Source organism: Abramis brama (genome assembly GCF_963993115.1).
Source record: "Abramis brama genome assembly, chromosome: 11".
NCBI lineage: Eukaryota > Metazoa > Chordata > Actinopteri > Cypriniformes > Leuciscidae > Abramis > Abramis brama.
In genome coordinates, this window is record NC_139973.1 from 850,001 (window position 1) to 872,500 (window position 22,500).

General features: G+C 42.6%; 2 protein-coding genes across 2 annotated transcripts in view; both read left to right on the forward strand.

The window, feature by feature from the left end:
- The window catches only part of ppp1r16b (protein phosphatase 1, regulatory subunit 16B), a 70,160-nt gene that overhangs the window by 14,103 nt on the left and 33,557 nt on the right, over positions 1 to 22,500 (forward strand). The window contains exon 2 of the mRNA XM_084129096.1: positions 9,604 to 9,951. Coding sequence (XP_083985222.1) covers positions 9,693 to 9,951 — 259 coding nt within the window. The 5' untranslated portion in view covers positions 9,604 to 9,692. The remainder of the gene's footprint in view (positions 1 to 9,603; positions 9,952 to 22,500) is intronic.
- LOC311092401 (cytochrome c oxidase subunit NDUFA4) overlaps positions 1 to 22,500 on the forward strand; it is a 106,090-nt gene that overhangs the window by 3,928 nt on the left and 79,662 nt on the right. The gene's annotated exons all lie outside the window — the stretch shown is intronic.

Sequence of the window (22,500 nt, forward strand, 5' to 3'; positions counted from 1 at the left end):
ACTCACTGCTTTATTCTCTCCCTAAATTGTGTTTTCTAGATTCTGTTTTAATAAAGTGATGCGGTCGGACTGGGGGATGACCTCTATATCATTCATTTATAAACATGAAAAAATTAAAATAAATATTTTTCGAAACACTGAAATATTTGATTTGTTGACCTGCATGTCAAATGAACATTAACTGACATCAGAGAACCGTGAAATGCTATTGAAATATGAACTATTATTAAATATTAATATTCTAAAATAATTTAGCTGACAAAAAATTTTTTTTTTAAATTAAATTCAGTTTTTTAACCCTTTTTTCTTCTTCTTTTTAAATGCATCATGAGTTCAATTAATAAAGATGTGGCCTGAAAATAATGAATAATTGAAATTGATTTTAAATATTTTATATACAGATAAAATAGATATTTTGCATTGTCTATCAGATGAACATAATCTGGTTTGTTCGTATCATAGTTTTGTGGACACGCTTTCGTCTGTGGTTCAGTGAAGACGCTCATGAAATCTGAGGCGGATGTGAACGATAACTGATGTTTTAATCTAATTGGGTTTATTTATTATTCATAGAGGCCTTTACTACAGTCTGACAGATAATAACCCATCGTGTTTCCATGCCCTATACTCATCATTACAGATGAACGACAGGTTATCAGTGTGTTGGCTCTCACCTGTCAGGTGATGACCTCACGCCGTCACGACCTCTGACCTCGCCGTTCTACCGACGCTTGTGTGTTTCTCTCCACGTTCTGTGTGTCTTTCTAATTCTATAGCTGGCCTGATTTGGCTGATAACTGGGGAAAATCTGACCCAGAAAGAGCCTGAACTAACACTGACAATCACACACACACACACACACACACACACACACACACACACACACACACACACACACACACACACTCTTCTCTCTCTCTCTCTCCTCTCTGTCTCTGTCTCTCTCTCCCTCTCTCCCTCTCTCCCTCTCTCTCTGTCTCTCTCTCTGTCTCTCTCTCTCTCTGTCTCTCTCTGTCTCTCTCTGTCTCTCTCTCTGTCTCTCTCTCTGTCTCTCTCTCCCCCCCTCTCTCTCTCTCTCCTCTCTCTCTCTCTCTGTCTCTCTCTCTCTCTCTCTCTGTCTCTCTCTCTCTCTGTCTCTCTCTCTCTCTCTGTCTCTCTCTCTCTGTCTCTCTCTCTCTCTGTCTCTCTCTCCCCCTCTCTCTGTCTCCCCCCCCCCCTCTCTCTCTCTCTCTGTCTCTCTCTCTCTCTGTCTCTCTCTCTCTGTCTCTCTCTCTCTCTGTCTCTCTCTCTCTCTGTCTCTCTCTGTCTCTCTCTCTCTCTCTCTCTCTCTCTCTCTCTGTCTCTCTCTGTCTCTCTCTCTCTCTGTCTCTCTCTCTCTCTGTCTCTCTCTCTCTCTGTCTCTCTCTCTCTCTGTCTCTCTCTCTCTCTCTCTCTCTCTCTCTCTCTCTCTCTCTCTGAAGGTTGTTGTATTCAGGCTGATTTCTTGTCCTAGTTGGACTGCGTTTCGCATTCAAGCAGAAACTGAAGAATCCTTTGATTCGTCCGTCTAACTATCAGCGATAAGCGTGACCACATGAGTCAGCAAAACAGATGCAGATAAATATATGATTATAGAAATGATCTCAGTGATTTCCTTCATATTATGTGCATAATAGGGCTGGGTTAAAATAGTGATTCTTAAACCCCAAGAGTGGATCTTTTAGACGCTGTTTTCAGTGATGAATGAACAAAACTCCACCAAACATCTGTCGCTCCTGCCATCCCATAATCACAGTAATCTTTGATATTAGGGATGCGCGATATATCCACCATATCGGTATCGGCCGGAGACGCTGCTCATCATGAGGGTTTATGACTGAAGCACTTCAGGAAAGGAAAGTACAGTTTCAGTGCAGCATGTGCAGCGCAAGCCTGTCATAAACGCTGTAAAACTATAACGAGAACATTATAATTGTGTGTTTGGGACGTGGCTTTTAACAGTGAGACTTTGTTTTTGTAGTCAGAAATGATATAAAAATCTGTATTTAGATTTATCGGCCGATATATCGGTTATCGGCTTTCAGATATGAAGAATTATCGGTTATCGATATCGGACAAAATGTTCATATCGGTGCATCACTGTCTGATACTTCTGATATGAAAGTCTCAAATCCTGTCAGTTTCACCAGTAAACTCAGTGTGTGTGTGTGTGTGTGTGTGTGTGTGTGTGTGTGTGTGTGTGTGTGACAGATGAAGCGATCATCTCTTGCTCTTCACTACTAGGTACAGCAGCAAATAAACATCAATGAACATCAGAAGGAAAGTTGAAAGATTCAGAACAACTTCCTGAACTCAATCATGTCTCATGAAATCATCCATCAGTGTTTCAGCCGTCAGTGAAACAGCGGAGAACAATAACCTCACATTCTCCTCAGGGAACACACTCAATACACACAAACTCAACACAGAAATAACTCTAGGGGAGCGTTTTGATACACATATACACTAAATTACACACTCATTATTTTTACATAACCTGTTTTTCAATATTTAATGTATGTTTGAATAAATCAAGTTTTATGACAGCCAGCGTTTAAATTGGAGTACAAACATGAAAGTTAGTGTTATAAAAACAATGTGCCATTTAAATGTTAATTTAACAAGTATATTTTTTTCCTTTGAGAAAGATGTACATGTACGGTACCTGATATATATCCAAATGAATCCACATCTAATCTAACTGAATCGAATCGCAAGTTTGTGAATCAAAATCGATGAGCACTAGTGCATAAATATCTCTCGTGTCACGACACTTTATCTGCTCATAAAGTCTTTTCAAATCAATATTTCATATGCTGAAGTACTCTATTAGCAGGATAATGTACATTCAGCTGGTCATTATCACACAATTAACCCTTTCAGGGGGACTTTATGAGCCGGGGTTTGTTTCATGATGACTACATTATCCCTCACACACAGTTCTTTAAGGCCGCTCGTGTGTGTGTGTGTGTGTGTGTTTTATTGCAGTGCCGGTGTGTTTCGTGTGACAGTATAAGGAGCTCAGGGTCACATGTGTGCTATGAAGAGGTCAGGGGTCAAAACTGGACTCGTGGTCAGCTGACATGCACAGCACATGATTCTGGAGTCGGTGAATCAGTTCACAGCGAATCAATTGGATTGGATTTGATTCATAAGCTTATTCGATTCAGTAATGCATCTTACAAAACTAAATACTGGACATCCAAAGTCACTTTCATGCCTCAAAACCAGTTTTCTTTTACATTTCTTACGCTTTAATATTCACACACACTAGTCCATGTCACAATCTGATTATGTGCAGCCCTCAACATACTTTTGATTTATTCATCCAAATTCATATACACAAAAACAAGTATTTTTAAATATGAAACCATGAGCGAGTCACTGAATCATTCATTCAATACGCAGTAATAAACATTAAGCTCACTTATATTAACTTATATTTATCATCACAGTTCAATATTTGATTTTCAAGAGTGTTTTGACCTTTATAAAGGGAATTTATTTATAAAATTAAATGTATGTGTTTGTTATCAATTTAAGTATTTAAAAAAAATTATATTGAAGTAGTAAATACTAAAAAATATATATTTTTAAATATTAAATTAAAAGTCCTTGTCTTAATGAGTGAGTCATTGAATCATTCAATCGAACGATTTGTTCAAATATGCAGATTCATTCAGTAATGAATATTTAAAACTCATAATTCATAATTCAGATCACATTGTGGTTTTTGAGCCACAAATCTGATAATTTTTGTGTGTGTGAAAAGTGTGTGTGTGTGTGGAGGGAATAATATAACTTTGCTTTCTATTTATTATTTAAATAACACTTCATGAGCGATATACCACAGCAAAAGCTACTAGCCTGATTAATGAAAACAAACATTATAAAAGGAACAGTCAGTAACAGTCAGTAACATTAAAGTCCCCCTGTAGTCAATCATTTTATTCCTTAAAACTCATCTTTAATCACCAAAATGAGACTTTTAAGCTTATGAATTTATGACTTATGAATTTACACATGGTTTGTCTTAAAGCGTATTAAAAACACCACATAGACACATAAACAACATTAAACGCTGGATTTTCACCACAGGGGGACTTTAACAGGAACAACTATGATCCGTTACACACAGTTTAACACGCGTACGGATGTTGTGTGATCGCGAGTCGTTTCATTAGCGCTGTGTTCGAGGAGTCGCCGTTATCTCTCGCTTCTTCAGTTTCCCTGAGCAGTTCCTGACTGACAGCGGCTCGACCCGACCGGGATGTAACATCTCTTTATTAACTTGTTCCAGGCGACGTGTGTGTGTGTGTGTGTGTGTGTGTGTGTGTGCGCATCAGGTAATGTAATTACTTCCCTGCTTATTAGATCAGCGTCCGCTCCTGTGTGTCTCTAATGTTGTTAAGTGCTGAAAACATCCTGGAAGTGTGTGTTGACACATTAGCATGAGCGTTAACCTGCGCTAACTCAACCCCGCTGACATCTGCGAGTGTGTGTGCGTGTGTGTGTGACTGATACAGATGTCAGATCCTGATGTTGATTAAATATGAACATCCCATCATCCTCAGTGTTTGCTGATGTTCATTAAAATGTAAATTCATACGAAATATAAAAAGGAAATCAGTGCGGGATAAACGAGGCCCTGTCCATTCTTTCCTGACAGTTGTTCCCAATTGGAATTTTCTGAGTGAGGAAGATTGTGTTTTCAGGTGATGATGTTATTTTGATAGTTTTGGTCCCGCAGAGAAAAAGACTGCAGATTTTCTTCAGTGTACGGTGTGTGTGTGTGTGTGTGTGTGTGTGTGAGGTCACAGGGTCAGACGGGGTAATGACTGATATTGTAGAGATGTTGTGCAAGATGTTTTTGTTCTGGCTGCGGTTTGTGTGACCCGTCAGCAGAGGACACGTGTGTGTGTGTGTGTGTGTGTGTGTGTGAGAGAGAGAGAGACAGTGTGTGAGTTTGTGTGTGTGTGTGTGTCTAGTGTCTTTGATGCTGTTGTCCTCTAAGCACACCTGCACTCTCACTGATGAGCAAACACACACACACACTCTCGCACTCTCTCGCACACATACACACACATACTCGCACACACATACTCACACACTCGCATACACACATAAACACTATCTCTCTCACACACATACACACACACACACAAATGCACAGTACACTCACACACATACACACATTCACAGTCTCTCTCTATCATACACATGCATACTCTCTTTTTCTCTCTCTCTCTCACACCCACACACATTCACAGTGTCACACACACACACACACACACACTCACACACATACACACACTCGCAGTCTCACACACACACATACACACACTCGCAGTCTCTCACACACACACACACACACACACACACACACGTACGCACGCAGTGTTGCAGTCTCTGACAGAGGGGTGTGTGATATTGACAGAAAATTATATCCTGATCATTTCTGTTATTTTGCCAATAAACGATAGTTAGTTGATACAGTAGTGTGTGTGAGTGTGTGTGTGTGTGTGTGTGTGTGTGTGTGTGCACACTGGCTGGTTTAGGCCGGTCAGTGTTTACTTCACAGAAATAACAATTATCTTTTCCATTAAGAAGTGATATTTGATTTTCAGGGACATTATTTCTAGATCATAAGCTGTATTAAAATGTATCATCTGTATGTCAAATTCTTACATTTAATCAATATATTCAATTCAATAAAATTTTGAATCTGAAACTAAAACATCTAATATGAGGCGGCAAGTCCTGATCTGAACGAGCGAGTCATTGAATCATTCATTCAAATGATTCATTCAAAACGGCTGATTCATTCAATTCCAATTTTAGACGATACAAATCACAGAACCACTTTTATGATTTTTACTGCGGTCTGTCGAGTTTAACACTCATGCTTCTGTAGTTTTCTGTCGTCACACACTGACTTACACACGACTGACATCTGTTAAGAGTAACGTGTGTGAAAGCTTGTGCTGTTCCTGTTGAATATTAGATGAGCACGTTCTCTCTCGTGAACGTCCGCTTTACAGGAGCGATTCAAACATCTGTGAGAACTGGAAACACACACGATCCACTGCTCTGTTTTCTGTTGTTCTCTCCTATCACACACACACACACACACACACACACACACACACTCTCTCTCTCTCTCTCTCTCTCTCTCTCTCACACACACACACACACCTCTGGAGGAGAAGCGTGTTCTGAGATGTCTCACACACACACACACACACACACACACATACACACACACACACACACCTCTGGAGGAGAAGCGTGTTCTGAGATGTCTCACTCACACACACACACACACACACACACACACACACACACACACACACACACCTCTGGAGGAGAAGTGTGTTCTGAGATGTCTCACACACACACACACACACACCTCTGGAGGAGAAGAGTGTTCTGAGATGTCTCACACACACACACACACACGCACACACACACACACACACACACACACACACACACACACACCTCTGGAGGAGGAGCGTGTTCTGAGATGTCTCAGCGATAAGCACAGGAAATCGTGAGGCTTGTTTGCGTGTGCGTGTTTCGATGGCGTCCGGTGGTGACAGGATGTGACAGTTGTGTGTATGTGTGTGTGAGTGTGTGTCAGCTTTGCCCACTTCACGAACGGAAAATTGCACCGCAGTAGAGATGAGCCTGGCATCTTCATTGCTGATGTATAAAGCCCACTTTCCTCGTCTTTGCTCTCGTTGATAAATGACTGAGGAAAATCCCCTGACACACACTCACACACACACACACACACACAGATGCGCATTATTCTGCTGATGAGTTCATAAAGAGGAATCTGTGGGAAGGTGTTTGTTGGTGACTGTCATGTTCCAAGACAAAAGAGGCCAGTGTCAAGTCTATATATACACATACAGTGGGGAGAACAAGTATTGATGCACTGCCGATTTTGCAGGTTTTCCCACTTACAAAGCATGTAGAGGTCTGTAATTTTTATCATAGGTACTCTTCAACTGTGAGAGACGGAAACAAAAATCAAAACAAAAAACAAAAATCCAGAAAATCACATTGTATGATTTTTAAATAATTAATTTGCATTTTATTGCATGACATAAGTATTTGATCACCTACCAACCAGTAAGAATTCCGGCTCTCACAGACCTGTTAGTTTTTCTTTAAGAAGCCCTCCTGTTCTCCACTCATTATCTGTATTAACTGCACCTGTTTGAACTCGTTACCTGTATAAAAGACACCTGTCCACACACTCAATCAAACAGACTCCAACCTCTCCACAATGGCCAAGACCAGAGAGCTGTGTAAGGACATCAGGGATAAAACTGTAGACCTGCACAAGGCTGGCATGGGCTACAGGACAATAGGCAAGCAGCTTGGTGAGAAGGCAACAACTGTTGGCGCAATTATTAGAAAATGGAAGAAGTTCAAGATGACGGTCAGTCTCCCTCAGTCTGGGGAACCATGCAAGATCTCACCTCGTGGGGCATCAATGATCATGAGGAAGGTGAGAGATCAGCCCAGAACTACACGGCAGGACCTGGTCAATGACCTGAAGAGAGCTGGGACCACAGTCTCAAAGAAAACCATTAGTAACACACTACGCCGTCATGGATTAAAATCTTGCGCACGCAAGGTCCCCCTGCTCAAGCCAGCGCATGTCCAGGCCTGTCTGAAGATTGCCAATGACCATCTGGATGATCCAGAGGAGGAATGGGAGAAGGTCATGTGGTCTGATGAGACAGAAGTAGAGCTTTTTGGTCTAAACTCCACTCGCCGTGTTTAGAGGAAGACGAAGGATGAGTACAACCCCAAGAACACCATCCCAACCGTGAAGCATGGAGGTGGAAACATCATTCTTTGGGCATGCTTTTCTGCAAAGGGGACAGGACGACTGCACCGTATTGAGGGGAGGATGATGGGGCCATGTATCGCGAGATCTTGGCCAACAACCTCCTTCCCTCTGTAAGAGCATTGAAGATGGGTCGTGGCTGGGTCTTCCAACATGACAACGACCCGAAACACACAGCCAGGGCAACTAAGGAGTGGCTCTGTAAGAAGCATCTCAAGGTCCTGGAGTGGCCTAGCCAGTCTCCAGACCTGAACCCAATAGAAAATCTGTGGAGGAGCTGAAAGTCCATATTGCCCAGTGACAGCCCCGACACCTGAAGGATCTGGAGAAGGTCTGTATGGAGGAGTGGGCCAAAATCCCTGCAGTGTGTGCAAACCTGGTCAAGAATTACAGGAAACGTATGATCTCTGTAATTGCAAACAAAGGTTTCTGTACCAAATATTAAGTTCTGCTTTTCTGATGTATCAAATACTTATGTCATGCAATAAAATGCAAATTAATTACTTAAAAATCATACAAAGTGATTTTCTGGATTTTTGTTTTAGATTCCGTCACTCACAGTTGAAGAGTACCTATGATAAAAATTACAGAGAACTGCAACTGCTTATGTATTATCAAATACTTGTTCTCCCCACTGTATAAATATTAATATATTTTTGAGGTCGGAATATTTTCTCTTTTTGAAAGAGTCTCTTCTGCTCACCAAGGCTGCATTTATTTAATTAGAAATACAGTAAAAATCACAAAATATTATTATAATGTATATATAGTAAAGTGTAATTTATTCCTGTGATCAAAGCTGAATTTTCAGCATCATTACTCCAGTCTTCAGTGTCACATGATCCTTCAGAAATCAGTATGATGATTTGATGCTCAAGAAACATTTATAATTATTATCAGTGTTGAAATATTCATATTTTATGTGATAAGTTTCATATTTTTGTGGAAACCATCATATATTTTATTCTTCAGGATTCTTTGATGAATAGAAAGTTCAAAAGAACAGCATTCGTTTTGAAATAGAATATTTTGTAACATTTTGCATTATTTTCCTGTTATCTCTGTAAAGCTGCTTTAAAACAAACTGTGTTGTAAAAAGCGCTGTATATATAAAGCTGAGTCGACTTAAAGAAAGACAGGATTCCCTCGGGTCCTTGAAATCCTTGAGAGTTTGTGAATCTGAAAAAAAAAAGTCTTTTGAAAATAAGCACACACAGATTCAGGTCCTGGAAAGTGCTTGAATTTATAAATAGAATTTATACGTTTTCTGGAAAAAATTCCATATAATCCCTCCGGTCCGCTAATGTGTTATTCCGCCAACACTTCGCGGCCTATGCGCGCTAGCTCGCTTGATTTACATTAGTTACGCGCGTTTACGTGTTACGTCGTGTTTCCCGCGTGAGGTACTTTGTGTTGTACGTTGCCATGGCGTTCATGCGCGCAAAACTGCAACAATGTATGTTACAAGGTAACACGATGTAACCTTGCTCTCACTTGAAGTGTGTCCCACATTAAGTCCTTGAGTTTAAGGGTATTGGACCTGGAAAGTCCTTGAAAGATCCTTGAATTTGAAGTGAACCGAGGAGTGGGAACCCTGGAAAGATGAACAGGGGAAAAAGCAGAATAAGTGCTCTTTAAATAATGTGAATGATCCGAGCGTTTCTTCGTTTTGCTCTTGCTGTGATCATGTCGTAATGCTCAATCTGTGTGTTCCTCAGGTTCAGGATGAAGGGTGGAGGTTTGGCAGGGAGAGGCTTCAGTCCCTGCTAGATTCATCATCATCATCTTCCTCATCTTCATCATCATCATGGCCAATCACCTGGAGCTGCTGACGGAGCTGCAGAACCTGGATAAAGTGCCGAGTCTGGAGCGTCTCCGAGCCGCCCAGAAGCGCCGCACGCAGCAGCTCAAGCGATGGGCCGTCTACGAGAAGGACATGCAGAACAAGAAGCGCAAGAACGACAAGCGCCGCGCACACGGGAACGCGCAGGAGAACCGCAGGAGGGTTTCGTTCGCGGCCAGCGTCGCGTTGCTGGAGGCGTCGGCGAGGAACGACCCCGGCGAAGGTGAGGATGCTTCAGTTCACCGCGGAGTTATTCAATCAAACATTCAATATTGATGTACAGATTATGTGAAAATTAGTGCTAATTTTTAGAAAGTTAGTTTCTGACGTCACAAACTACTGTAACCAATCAGATCAACGTGTGATCGTCAACCAGTGGATCTCTGAGTGAGTGAGTGAGTGGAGGCGGGGCTCATTTGCATATTCTAATCTCTGAGCTGCTGTGGTTCTGCAGAATGGAAAGGGTTAGTCTGGCGAACGGCGAGTGACCTTATAAAACGTGTTTATGTCTCTGCCAGTGGTGTCGTGTGAAATCTGGTTTACCCGTCGACACTTCATTTAACAAGACGCTAAAAGAGGCCCTGATTTCTGTGTAAGAACCGTCTGAGCTTCTGCGGTCGAGACGAGAGCGAGTTCTGCAACGAGTGTGAGATAATGGGCTGAAAGCAGCGGAAAATATCTTTTCTGGAAGCCTGGGAACAATGGCAACCAGATGATGAAAATAGCCTGACAATCAGAGTGTGTGTGTGTGTGTGTGACTGCAGGAGAAGTAAAGTGTGTGTGTGTGTCTGTGTGTGTGTGTGTGTGTGTGTGTGTGACTGCAGGAGAAGTAAAGTGTGTGTGTGTGTGTGTGTGTGTGTGACTGCAGGAGTAGTGAAGTGTGTGTGTGTGTGTGTGTGTGTGTGACTGCAGGAGAAGTAAAGTGTGTGTGTGTGTCTGTGTGTGTGTGTGTGTGTGTGTGTGTGTGACTGCAGGAGTAGTGAAGTGTGTGTGTGTGTGTGTGACTGCAGGAGTAGTGAAGTGTGTGTGTGTGTGTGTGTGTGTGTGTGTGACTGCAGGAGAAGTAAAGTGTGTGTGTGTGTCTGTGTGTGTGTGTGTGTGTGTGTGTGTGTGACTGCAGGAGAAGTAAAGTGTGTGTGTGTGTCTGTGTGTGTGTGTGTGTGTGTGTGTGTGTGTGTGACTGCAGGAGAAGTAAAGTGTGTGTGTGTGTGTGTGCGTGTGTGACTGCAGGAGTAGTGAAGTGTGTGTGTGTGTGTGTGTGACTGCAGGAGTAGTGAAGTGTGTGTGTGTGTGTGTGTGTGTGTGTGTGTGTGACTGCAGGAGAAGTGAAGTGTGTGTGTGTGTGTGTGTGAGGCTGGATTTGCTTGCGCTTTAATCTCATCAGATTATCCTGCAGTGTAATCTCATCTCGGCCTGAACGATTACGCTCTGCTATTTTTTGCCCAGACTAACCAGTGACATATTGATGAAGTGTTTCGGCCTTCATTATGAACAGATGACGCTTTTATTTTGCCATATTTAATTTTACTTAAGTTATTGTTTATTGTATTTTATTTTAAGGAAAGGAAATGCTTTTTTAATGTAGTTTTAGTCTCAGTAAACTATATAACATTGAACGTGTGTGAGTGTGAGTGTGTGTGTGTGTGTGTGTGTGTGTGAGTGAGTGAGTGAGTGTGTGTGTGTGTGTGTGTGTGTGAGTGAGTGAGTGAGTGAGTGAGTGAGTGAGTGAGTGTGTGTGTGTGTGAGTGAGTGAGTGAGTGAGTGTGTGAGTGAGTGTGTGTGTGAGTGATTGTGTGAGTGAGTGTGTGAGTGAGAGTGTGTGTGTGTGAGTGAGTGAATGTGTGTGTGTGTGTGTGTGTGTGTGAGAGAGAGTGTGTGTGTGAGTGAGTGTGAGTGAGTGTGTGAGAGTGTGTGTGTGTGAGTGTGAGTGAGAGTGTGTGTGTGTGTGTGCGTGTGTGTGTATGATAGGGCTGTAGTACTCGAGTCCGGACTCGAGACCGCTTTTCTATGGTCTCGGACTTGTCTCGGACTCGCTGGTATTCGGACTCGGACTTGTCTCGGTCTCGGCCACTGGTCTTGCCAAATATGGCTTTTGGTCTCGACCGAGTCCAGGTGTCTTTATTATGTTCCCAGTAATCACACAAACGTCGCCGCGATATTAAAACAAAATATTATTGGAGGGAAAGTGAAACACTGGCCACCTAATAACTATGGGCATTTCGGCTCTTTTTCGTGAGCCGGCTCGTTTCACTCAGCTCAATGAAAGAGCCGGCTCTTTTGACTCACAAACGGCTCTTTAAAAAATAAATGTTTAAATAAACTCGCTGAAAGTCCACCGCTAGTGCAACGTGAATATTCATATTTTTAATTGTCCATAACACCCCGAAAACTAGCCTGCTTGCCTTGCACATCTAATGGGCAAAGTTTTCCGACTTTTTTTCTTATCTTTCTTTCTTTGCCTATTCCACGAGTGGTAGGCTAAAATATTATTTTTCGTCACGTCATCCGCCCGATCCGCGGTTTATCTGCATCTCTTGTGTGTGTGTGTGTGTGTGAGTTGGCTCGGCCCTCCCTCATGCAGTTTAATTGGTTGACATCGCGTGTATGATTGACAGGAACAGAATGTAAGGCTGATCAGACAGTCGAAACGAATGTGTGTGCTCCTTTAGGCCTATATAATTATTATTTTTTTATTCATTATTTCATTATTACATAATGATTTAATTTCTATAGGCTAGCCTATATTTTTTTAGCAGACTTTTTTTTTTTCCTGTCCTGGACTCGGTCTTGACTCGGACTCGAACCTCTTTGGACTCGGTCTTGACTTGGACTCGACTAGTCCTGGTCTTGGACTTGTCTTGGACTCGATAAAGGTGGTCTTGACTACAGCCCTAGTGTATGATGAGGTTCATGTCTCTCGTCTGCTGCTGTAATCGTGGCGCTTCTTTACACACGAGCTTTAACTAAATATTTAGTCTGTTTGTCTGCAGCCGCTGGCATTAGTCTGAGCAGAGCTACTGCATATGATTGAGGTTTTGAGAGGATGTTCGGTAGTTTCCGTTTTCTAGTTGTGCTGGTCGTTTGAGAGGAGCAGTGTGTGGGTTGTTTTGAGGGTTATATCTTCTGGCTGATAAATTTTATTAATTTTGACTCGTTACAAACTTTGCTCATATCATGAAGCGATCTCTGGTCTGCGTTTCACCCTCCGAGTGTTTACCAGCGCAAACTAATTCATTAATGAGGAGATAAAAGTTGTTGTCATCTGTTCGCCTCTCATATTTACTAATCACATGACGAGCCATAAAGCAGGTCATGACCTCAGAAATACTGTAGTAAATTCTGGTGACAGATTCATATGCTTAAGTCTTTGGTCTTGTGTGAAACTCCACATGCATCTTGTTTTCTGTCGTCTGTCTGTGAGATCCAGAATGTGTATGGAGCCAAATCAGACTCATTAATAATTCACGCAAAAAACATGATTCATACATGCGTAGATAATTTCACATGCATGAAACCTAATTCACGTACCCAAAAAAAAAATTCACGTGCATGAAAAAAACAAAAATTCACAAAAAGCAATTCACATGTGCAAAATAAAATTATATATTCGTAGAATATATTTCACAAATGCAAAACACAATTCGTAGATATACAACTGTGCACAAAAACCTTTGAATGTTTAAAATGTACGAGTTTATCCTTGAATGTGAATGTGCAAATTGTAATTCACGTGTGTGAATCGCCTTGGATGTGTGTGTGTGGTTTTGAGACTTTCCTGGCAGCGACTCCTCCTACACAGATGAGTCGTACTCTTTAGCCAATCAGATTTAAGCTTATCAGTCGACCAATCAGCATCACATGAGGGGCGTACCTGCATGTTACGTCATCAGCTTTCGACCAGTTCATGGCTAAGCAGAGGTGTGTGCAGTGATCGTTCATTTCTGTGTTAACTGAAGTTAAAGTTATAGTTTATGAATAACTTTAACTTTAATTTTAAAGTTATAGTTCAATAGTTTATGAACTACTGTTAAGTCCACATGTGAACATAAACATTCATTGTTAGTATTGATGGATTTTCATGTCCTGTGCTGTCCACCACACATTAATGTATGTAATGACGTGCATAGGAGACATGTTTTGTTTTAAGATGCATATATTATGCAGTATTATTGTTTCAGATTTCCGAGACAGATGATGTATGAAGTTGCAGACGACCAGTACTGTGATCTTACCATTCCTACTGTAATTCTTTAAGAACAGTCACGTTGCAAGCCTTCCATTCTGACAGTTGTTTCAACAAGAGGTTGAAAGTGATGCATTGTTACTGTATTAATTTGTCTCCTGCGGACTATATGAACACGCTCTAGGAATAAAGCCTTGCTATTCATGCATTATTAAATGTTCTTGTCAGAATTAAAAGATTCAAAGAATATAAATATATATAAAATGACTTGATCATGATTAATGTTCCTGTTACATATGAAGATCATGAACTGACAATCTTTAGTACGAAGCACAACATTCAGTACAGAGAAATATACGTCTCTTCCAGAGTTGTGAGATCCAGTCAGAGTCTTCTTTGCTTTTAAGTATATAAATATAAGTGCAATACATCAAGTGAAAAGTTAACAAATTAATTGTGTTCAATCCAGTCATCAGTAGACCTCTCTGTTAGGACATATCAGAGTTTAGTCTGATATTTAAAATAGTAAAAACCTATAGCACAAGAGGTGCAGACGGAGGACGTGGGAGATTAAGTGATGGTATCTGAATAGAGTTTTTAATTTTATTTAATTTTTAGTCATTTTAGTATATCGTTAAACTAAATTAAAATGACAAAATGTTGCTGAAAAATAACTAGCTGAATTTTTTTTTGTCATTTAATTTTATTTCAATTATTGTTTATTTTATTTTAAGTAAAGGAAATGCTTTTTTTCTGTAGTTTTAGTCTCAGTAAATTATAATAAGCCTAAATGTGTGTGTGTACTAGGGCTGGGGTAAACGATTATTTATTAAACGATTAGTCGGGCGATTATTTTATCGATTAGTCGACTAATCTAACGACTAATTTGAATTACTTATCCTGTCTGTTATTCGCATATCTCTGTCAAAACGTTACTCCGATGGATTTCAAACTCGACAGGTGTCTGGGCACGAGTAAGTGCAGTGCCAAGTTTGACGTTGTTTGGATGAGAAATGCAAAAGATATTGTTAAATATATCAGTAAAAGAAGCACTTAGACGGTTGTGGTTTAAAAAATAAACATTCTGACATGAACACACTGTCAGCTACAATGTTTACTTCTGAATAATATAGTATAAACGTGATAAATCCATTTTGATTAATTTGAGTAAAAAATTTATTTTCTTTACCAAGAAAGTGGCAAGATGAAAACCACTATTTTCTGTTTCAAACTTTCACATAGCATCTTTAGGTTATAATAACATAAATAATTCAAATCCAGATTTTGATTTTCAAAGATTTATTATAAAAACAGATTATTTTTTCCCAAAAATGCAATAAATTCATGACATGTTTTTTTTTTAAATGCAATTAATCCATTGAATCAATATAAAAGTTATTTTTCATATTGAAACTGTTGAAAATACACAACAAAGTAAGTTGATCCACATGACAGCCTCTGAACTCGGTCAATACTAATCTTATATTTAGCACGTACTGGACTAAACATAGGCTACATTCAATCAGCCATCGCTAAGAAATACCTTCTGAAATTTTTTGACGGCGATCAGCTGTAAAATGGTCCTGCTCGGTTTTCGTTGACTTTGAGTACAAGAATTGAAAGTTTTTTAAAAGATCCCCTGGGGTTCACGTGTCAGCATTCGACATAAGTTTGACGCTGTCGTGTGAGAACAAGCAACAGTCGGCATTTCTCTTCCTCCCGTGTTCCTCATCTTGTTAATCTCCTCACGTAAATGATTAGATTTCGATGGCTTACGTTTCTTCCCTACGGCAGAAATCACCACAGGTTCATCAATGCCGTCAAATGTATTCATTTTTTTGTTTGTTTGTTGATCAAAAAGTGCAAAGTAGATAAGGAAAACTAGGATGCCGGGTGTATTCAAAGCGCCACCGTTACTGTTTACAATGCGTGGAATGGTGCGCTGTGATTGGTTGAGCGGATTTATCACATTCTGCAGAGAAACTGGCGTTTGTCGCGGTTTGGAAAGAAAGGGAGAAAACATGACAGAATAACACGGCGGGCGGTGTGTGTGTGGCGAGCTGTACCGCCGGGAATGGTACAAAAAAATAATAATAAAGAAGCGTCATCGACGTCATCGACGCACCGCTACAGCACTAGTGTGTACGCGTATGTGTGTATGTGTGTGTGAGTGTGTGAGTGTGCGTGTGTGTGTGTGAGTGTGTGATGAGGCTCTTGTCTGGACACTCTCATCTGCAGCTGTACTTCATTAGTAACTGCTGTATTTGTGATGAGGTGATCTTGCGCTCCGGGTTCTGTTCATCTGGAGTGGAGCGGATATGAGGAGTCGGGATGAGGAAGAAGATGCAGGATAAAGAGGAGTCGAGATGAGGAAGAAGATGCAGGATAAAGAGGAGTCGAGATGAGGAAGAAGATGCAGGGTAAAGAGGAGTCGAGATGAGGAAGAAGATGCAGGATAAAGAGGAGTCGAGATGAGGAAGAAGATGCAGGATAAAGAGGAGTCGAGATGAGGAAGAAGATGCAGGATAAAGAGGAGTCGAGATGAGGAAGAAGATGCAGGATAAAGAGGAGTCGAGATGAGGAAGAAGATGCAGGGTAAAGAGGAGTCAAGATGAGGAAGAGGAGTTGGGATGAGGAAGAAGATGCAGGATAAAGAGGAGTCGGGATGAGGAAGAAGATGCAGGATAAAGAGGAGTCGGGATGAGGAAGAAGATGCAGGATAAAGAGGAGTCAAGATGAGGAAGAGGAGTTGGGATGAGGAAGAAGATGCAGGATAAAGAGGAGTCGAGATGAGGAAGAAGATGCAGGATAAAGAGGAGTCGAGATGAGGAAGAAGATGCAGGATAAAGAGGAGTCGAGATGAGGAAGAAGATGCAGGGTAAAGAGGAGTCAAGATGAGGAAGAGGAGTTGGGATGAGGAAGAAGATGCAGGATAAAGAGGAGTCGAGATGAGGAAGAAGATGCAGGATAAAGAGGAGTCGAGATGAGGAAGAAGATGCAGGGTAAAGAGGAGTCGAGATGAGGAAGAAGATGCAGGATAAAGAGGAGTCGAGATGAGGAAGAAGATGCAGGGTAAAGAGGAGTCAAGATGAGGAAGAGGAGTTGGGATGAGGAAGAAGATGCAGGATAAAGAGGAGTCGAGATGAGGAAGAAGATGCAGGATAAAGAGGAGTCGAGATGAGGAAGAAGATGCAGGATAAAGAGGAGTCGAGATGAGGAAGAAGATGCAGGATAAAGAGGAGTCGAGATGAGGAAGAAGATGCAGGATAAAGAGGAGTCGAGATGAGGAAGAAGATGCAGGGTAAAGAGGAGTCAAGATGAGGAAGAGGAGTTGGGATGAGGAAGAAGATGCAGGATAAAGAGGAGTCGGGATGAGGAAGAAGATGCAGGATAAAGAGGAGTCGGGATGAGGAAGAAGATGCAGGATAAAGAGGAGTCAAGATGAGGAAGAGGAGTTGGGATGAGGAAGAAGATGCAGGATAAAGAGGAGTCGGGATGAGGAAGAAGATGCAGGATAAAGAGGAGTCGGGATGAGGAAGAAGATGCAGGATAAAGAGGAGTTGAGATGAGGAAGAAGATGCAGGGTAAAGAGGAGTCAAGATGAGGAAGAGGAGTTGGGATGAGGAAGAAGATGCAGGATAAAGAGGAGTCGGGATGAGGAAGAAGATGCAGGATAAAGAGGAGTTGGGATGAGGAAGAAGATGCAGGATAAAGAGGAGTCGGGATGAGGAAGAAGATGCAGGATAAAGAGGAGTCGGGATGAGGAAGAAGATGCAGGATAAAGAGGAGTCAAGATGAGGAAGAGGAGTTGGGATGAGGAAGAAGATGCAGGATAAAGAGGAGTCGGGATGAGGAAGAAGATGCAGGATAAAGAGGAGTCGAGATGAGGAAGAAGATGCAGGGTAAAGAGGAGTCAAGATGAGGAAGAGGAGTTGGGATGAGGAAGAAGATGCAGGATAAAGAGGAGTCGGGATGAGGAAGAAGATGCAGGATAAAGAGGAGTCGAGATGAGGAAGAAGATGCAGGATAAAGAGGAGTCGAGATGAGGAAGAAGATGCAGGATAAAGAGGAGTCGGAATGAGGAAGAAGATGCAGGATAAAGAGGAGTCGAGATGAGGAAGAAGATGCAGGATAAAGAGGAGTCGAGATGAGGAAGAAGATGCAGGATAAAGAGGAGTCGAGATGAGGAAGAAGATGCAGGATAAAGAGGAGTCGAGATGAGGAAGAAGATGCAGGGTAAAGAGGAGTCAAGATGAGGAAGAGGAGTTGGGATGAGGAAGAAGATGCAGGATAAAGAGGAGTCGGGATGAGGAAGAAGATGCAGGATAAAGAGGAGTCGGGATGAGGAAGAAGATGCAGGATAAAGAGGAGTCAAGATGAGGAAGAGGAGTTGGGATGAGGAAGAAGATGCAGGATAAAGAGGAGTCGAGATGAGGAAGAAGATGCAGGATAAAGAGGAGTCGAGATGAGGAAGAAGATGCAGGATAAAGAGGAGTCGAGATGAGGAAGAAGATGCAGGGTAAAGAGGAGTCAAGATGAGGAAGAGGAGTTGGGATGAGGAAGAAGATGCAGGATAAAGAGGAGTCGAGATGAGGAAGAAGATGCAGGATAAAGAGGAGTCGAGATGAGGAAGAAGATGCAGGGTAAAGAGGAGTCGAGATGAGGAAGAAGATGCAGGATAAAGAGGAGTCGAGATGAGGAAGAAGATGCAGGGTAAAGAGGAGTCAAGATGAGGAAGAGGAGTTGGGATGAGGAAGAAGATGCAGGATAAAGAGGAGTCGAGATGAGGAAGAAGATGCAAGATAAAGAGGAGTCGAGATGAGGAAGAAGATGCAGGATAAAGAGGAGTCGAGATGAGGAAGAAGATGCAGGATAAAGAGGAGTCGAGATGAGGAAGAAGATGCAGGGTAAAGAGGAGTCAAGATGAGGAAGAGGAGTTGGGATGAGGAAGAAGATGCAGGATAAAGAGGAGTCGGGATGAGGAAGAAGATGCAGGATAAAGAGGAGTCGGGATGAGGAAGAAGATGCAGGATAAAGAGGAGTCAAGATGAGGAAGAGGAGTTGGGATGAGGAAGAAGATGCAGGATAAAGAGGAGTCGGGATGAGGAAGAAGATGCAGGATAAAGAGGAGTCGGGATGAGGAAGAAGATGCAGGATAAAGAGGAGTTGAGATGAGGAAGAAGATGCAGGGTAAAGAGGAGTCAAGATGAGGAAGAGGAGTTGGGATGAGGAAGAAGATGCAGGATAAAGAGGAGTCGGGATGAGGAAGAAGATGCAGGATAAAGAGGAGTTGGGATGAGGAAGAAGATGCAGGATAAAGAGGAGTCGGGATGAGGAAGAAGATGCAGGATAAAGAGGAGTCGGGATGAGGAAGAAGATGCAGGATAAAGAGGAGTCAAGATGAGGAAGAGGAGTTGGGATGAGGAAGAAGATGCAGGATAAAGAGGAGTCGGGATGAGGAAGAAGATGCAGGATAAAGAGGAGTCGAGATGAGGAAGAAGATGCAGGGTAAAGAGGAGTCAAGATGAGGAAGAGGAGTTGGGATGAGGAAGAAGATGCAGGATAAAGAGGAGTCGGGATGAGGAAGAAGATGCAGGATAAAGAGGAGTCGAGATGAGGAAGAAGATGCAGGATAAAGAGGAGTCGAGATGAGGAAGAAGATGCAGGGTAAAGAGGAGTCAAGATGAGGAAGAGGAGTCGGGATGAGGAAGAAGATGCAGGATAAAGAGGAGTCGGGATGAGGAAGAAGATGCAGGATAAAGAGGAGTCAAGATGAGGAAGAGGAGTTGGGATGAGGAAGAAGATGCAGGATAAAGAGGAGTCGGGATGAGGAAGAAGATGCAGGATGAAGAGGAGTCGGAATGAGGAAGAAGATGCAGGATAAAGAGGAGTCAGGATGAGGAAGAAGAGTCGGGATAAAGAGGAGTCGGGATGAGGAAGAAGATGCAGGATAAAGAGGAGTCGGAATGAGGAAGAAGATGCAGGATGAAGAGGAGTCAGGATGAGGAAGAAGATGCAGGATGAAGAGGAGTCAGAATGAGGAAGAAGATGCAGGATAAAGAGGAGTCGGGATGAGGAAGAAGATGCAGGATGAAGAGGAGTCGGAATGAGGAAGAAGATGCAGGATAAAGAGGAGTCGAGATGAGGAAGAAGATGCAGGATAAAGAGGAGTCGGGATGAGGAAGAAGATGCAGGATGAAGAGGAGTCGGGATGAGGAAGAAGATGCAGAATAAAGAGGAGTCGGGATGAGGAAGAAGATGCAGGATAAAGAGGAGTCGAGATGAGGAAGAGGAGTCAGGATGAGGAAGAAGATGCAGGATAAAGAGGAGTCGGGATGAGGAAGAAGATGCAGGATAAAGAGGAGTCGGGATGAGGAAGAAGAGTCGGGATAAAGAGGAGTCGGGATGAGGAAGAAGATGCAGGATGAAGAGGAGTCGGGATGAGGAAGAAGATGCAGGATAAAGAGGAGTCAGGATGAGGAAGAAGATGCAGGATAAAGAGGAGTCGGGATGAGGAAGATAAGTTGGTATGAGGAAGAAGATGCAGGATAAAGAGGAGTCGGGATGAGGAAGAAGATGCAGGATAAAGAGGAGTCGGGATGAGGAAGAAGATGCAGGATAAAGAGGAGTTGAGATGAGGAAGAAGATGCAGGATAAAGAGGAGTCAGGATGAGGAAGAAGATGCAGGATAAAGAGGAGTCAGGATGAGGAAGAAGATGCAGGATAAAGAGGAGTCGGGATGAGGAAGAAGAGTCGGGATAAAGAGGAGTCGGGATGAGGAAGAAGATGCAGGATGAAGAGGAGTCGGGATGAGGAAGAAGATGCAGGATAAAGAGGAGTCAGGATGAGGAAGAAGATGCAGGATAAAGAGGAGTCGGGATGAGGAAGATGAGTTGGTATGAGGAAGAAGAGTCGAGATAAAGAGGAGTCGGGATGAGGAAGAAGATGCAGGATAAAGAGGAGTCAGGATGAGGAAGAAGATGCAGGATAAAGAGGAGTCAGGATGAGGAAGAAGAGTCGGGATAAAGAGGAGTCGGGATGAGGAAGAAGATGCAGGATGAAGAGGAGTCGGGATGAGGAAGAAGATGCAGGATAAAGAGGAGTCAGGATGAGGAAGAAGATGCAGGATAAAGAGGAGTCGGGATGAGGAAGATGAGTTGGTATGAGGAAGAAGAGTCGAGATAAAGAGGAGTCGGGATGAGGAAGAAGATGCAGGATAAAGAGGAGTCAGGATGAGGAAGAAGATGCAGGATAAAGAGGAGTCAGGATGAGGAAGAAGAGTCGGGATAAAGAGGAGTCGAGATGAGGAAGAAGATGCAGGATAAAGAGGAGTCGAGATGAGGAAGAAGATGCAGGGTAAAGAGGAGTCAAGATGAGGAAGAGGAGTTGGGATGAGGAAGAAGATGCAGGATAAAGAGGAGTCGGGATGAGGAAGAAGATGCAGGATAAAGAGGAGTCGGGATGAGGAAGAAGATGCAGGATAAAGAGGAGTCAAGATGAGGAAGAGGAGTTGGGATGAGGAAGAAGATGCAGGATAAAGAGGAGTCGGGATGAGGAAGAAGATGCAGGATAAAGAGGAGTCGGGATGAGGAAGAAGATGCAGGATAAAGAGGAGTTGAGATGAGGAAGAAGATGCAGGGTAAAGAGGAGTCAAGATGAGGAAGAGGAGTTGGGATGAGGAAGAAGATGCAGGATAAAGAGGAGTCGGGATGAGGAAGAAGATGCAGGATAAAGAGGAGTTGGGATGAGGAAGAAGATGCAGGATAAAGAGGAGTCGGGATGAGGAAGAAGATGCAGGATAAAGAGGAGTCGGGATGAGGAAGAAGATGCAGGATAAAGAGGAGTCAAGATGAGGAAGAGGAGTTGGGATGAGGAAGAAGATGCAGGATAAAGAGGAGTCGGGATGAGGAAGAAGATGCAGGATAAAGAGGAGTCGAGATGAGGAAGAAGATGCAGGGTAAAGAGGAGTCAAGATGAGGAAGAGGAGTTGGGATGAGGAAGAAGATGCAGGATAAAGAGGAGTCGGGATGAGGAAGAAGATGCAGGATAAAGAGGAGTCGAGATGAGGAAGAAGATGCAGGATAAAGAGGAGTCGAGATGAGGAAGAAGATGCAGGGTAAAGAGGAGTCAAGATGAGGAAGAGGAGTCGGGATGAGGAAGAAGATGCAGGATAAAGAGGAGTCGGGATGAAGAAGAAGATGCAGGATAAAGAGGAGTCAAGATGAGGAAGAGGAGTTGGGATGAGGAAGAAGATGCAGGATAAAGAGGAGTCGGGATGAGGAAGAAGATGCAGGATGAAGAGGAGTCGGAATGAGGAAGAAGATGCAGGATAAAGAGGAGTCAGGATGAGGAAGAAGAGTCGGGATAAAGAGGAGTCGGGATGAGGAAGAAGATGCAGGATAAAGAGGAGTCGGAATGAGGAAGAAGATGCAGGATGAAGAGGAGTCAGGATGAGGAAGAAGATGCAGGATGAAGAGGAGTCAGAATGAGGAAGAAGATGCAGGATAAAGAGGAGTCGGGATGAGGAAGAAGATGCAGGATGAAGAGGAGTCGGAATGAGGAAGAAGATGCAGGATAAAGAGGAGTCGA